This window comes from Engraulis encrasicolus, chromosome 24, assembly GCF_034702125.1.
Source record: "Engraulis encrasicolus isolate BLACKSEA-1 chromosome 24, IST_EnEncr_1.0, whole genome shotgun sequence".
NCBI lineage: Eukaryota > Metazoa > Chordata > Actinopteri > Clupeiformes > Engraulidae > Engraulis > Engraulis encrasicolus.
The window spans coordinates 26430282-26432781 of NC_085880.1; the positions used below are offsets into that span (position 1 = coordinate 26430282).

The following is a 2500-nucleotide window of genomic DNA, read 5'->3' on the forward strand; positions in this document are numbered from 1 at the left end:
AATAGCCTATGTAAGAACTTGTTATAAACAGCACGCAATAGCCTATTGCTTGCTCTCGTCCCCACCAGCGTTGTCCCCAACCACGTTGCTTCCCAATAATCACTTGACTCACGCTGGTTGCTGTCGAGGAACAATTCTGTTTGTTGTATTTTTACCAATATATCAGTGAACACAACAAAGGGCATTGCATTTGCAAAACCGTTTCATGCCCAGAAGTCAAACCTAACTGTTTGGGACTCAATGGCATGCGCAGCAGCATCGAGTCACTTTAACTTTTAGCCTACCTCTGCTGAAAAATGGTGATTTCCAAGTAGGCTACAGAGGGTCAAGTTAAACATTTCAGAGAATGATGTGCTCCCGAGAAGTCCCAGTGAAAGTGCACGAAGGGCTTTATAACTGTTTTCATCACCGGCCAAAATGTGTAGCCCATAGTGCGTCGTACGGAACGTGTCAATTCCATTACTTTCGAGATCCATTGCAAAGCAGAGGTTGTGTAGGAGAGATGCGCTTCACTAGCCTAGAAATCTAGACGCCCCTAGAGGCCGCAAAATGAATTTGCTCCCGGGGGCTTTGCTTTACAGCTTTACAGCTTTGCTGTAGGGGTTTTTGGCGCGGCCAGGCTAGCGCTTCACAGAAGCGCAAGGGAGAGGGGGGCTCGGGGGGGGAAGTCTCGCGCTCAGAATCTACAGAACAGCGCAGGTAGGAATGCCAAACTTCACCGCAGCATATAGTTGGCTCTTTTTTGGTAAGTTGCCCAACGCCTTTTTCCAGCCATGATTCGCACGCTTGCTGCCCGGTGCTCGTCACGTTAGCTGGCAAGGCAGTGGCAAAGACACTTTTCCGGGTACTGCACTCTAGGGGGCGCCAACCGAGGAGTGACTGCAGACTCAAAGTTTGAGTCAAACAGACTGAATAGGCTGCGTGCGCTCTCTCGACAGCATACGACCAGAAATAAATCATGGGAGTAAAACAATAAAATAGCCTAGTTTGGCCCACAAGTAGTTTTAAAATTATTTTTTGCACATGTTTACAATCATAAAAGGGCTATATTATGAGGTGAAATTATATTAAAATGTGTATTAGCTGTAATAATGAAAATATTTTTTTATCACGATATAAACGATAGAGGAGAAAGGTCACGATAGACACGTTTCTCTCGTCCTCACGATATGTCTCGTCATATCGCCCAGCCCTAGTGTGTGTGTGTGTGTGTGTGTGTGTGTGTGTGTGTGTGTGTGTGTGCGCGCGCGCATGCCTTTTTAATTGCAGTTTTGCAAACAGCAGTTTCTTTTTCCCCTCGCATCTTCTTTTGTTTGCATACTGTATGTGTGGTTCCATGTTTCAGAAATACTGATGGCAATGATTCTTTTTTTTTCTCCCTCTCTGTTTCTTCATTTTTTCCGAGTCTTTTGTACCCTCTCTCTCTCCCTCTGTTTTCATTCTACATGACTGTTATTTTCTCTATATGTGCTCTCTTTTTCTCTCTCCCTCTCTCTCTCTGTCAAATATATTCGAAAGCATACCTTTAATAGGATTTAGGCTACTACTGCTTTAAGGACATATTTGAGTTTATAAGCACATATTTGAGTTTTATGTTGTAAAACCTTTTTTTTAACCAAAATCTTTCTGTGTGTCTGTGCAGGTGTGTGTGGAGTTTGACAACGAGGAGTGGGAGAAGCGTCAGTGGATCCGGATCTTTGAGGACTTCCAGATCTTCCTGCTGGAGCAGGGGCTAGTGTGGGCGCGCCGCAGCGTAGCGGAGAGGGGAGGCCTCCCCTGCCATGGCCCCAACGGCTCCAACGGCAAGCCCGTCCTCTGGCCGGCACTGGTGAGTACGAACACCCACAACTATGTCTTTACAAGTTAAAGGTACACTGTGTAATTGTTAAAAATGGTTACATAAGGGAGACCAATGCAAGGGAAAAGGTTCGATTTGAATTTGGTGAACAAAATGTATAGGGGATACATTAGCGATATTTAGTAGTTAATTAATTCAGTGGTTTATTTCCAGAATTCATGCTGCCCGTTCACAAATGTTAATTTTTCCATGAATACCACCACCATCAATTTCTCAGTATTCATTATGACGGGGAAAATAGCTATCTTCATTAATGAAAAGGTGGATTTTCTCCAAATCCGCCATTTTGAATTTTCAGAAATAGGCATTTTGTCTGTATTTTGGTCATACTAGTAAATATTGGTTTATTATTTAGTAAATATTCATGAAAAGATCTAATGTGGCAATTGGTAGCACAGTTTCAATGAGCAGCATAGTTGCAACTGTGCACCTGTAAGCAACTATTTCTCAGTTCTCATTATGATGAAGATTGGAAATGAAGAGCTCTTTTGCAAAATGCTATTAAAAGACTTGAAATGTAATTTTTGAGTAAAAAATTGGAATTTGGATCGTTTTCGTTCTGTAGCTTATGGCATACTCTTAATCCAATGAGTTGTAGGGTTCTTGGCTAAGGTTAGTCTTTAGTCCAAAAGTATTGTGCAT

The 2500-nt window shown here is 42.6% G+C and overlaps 1 protein-coding gene across 1 annotated transcript in view; it reads left to right on the plus strand.

Moving 5' to 3' along the window:
• Nucleotides 1-2500, plus strand: part of LOC134441017 (probable JmjC domain-containing histone demethylation protein 2C) — a 145945-nt gene that overhangs the window by 20892 nt on the left and 122553 nt on the right. The window contains exon 2 of the mRNA XM_063191207.1: nt 1643-1828. Coding sequence (XP_063047277.1) covers nt 1643-1828 — 186 coding nt within the window. The remainder of the gene's footprint in view (nt 1-1642; nt 1829-2500) is intronic.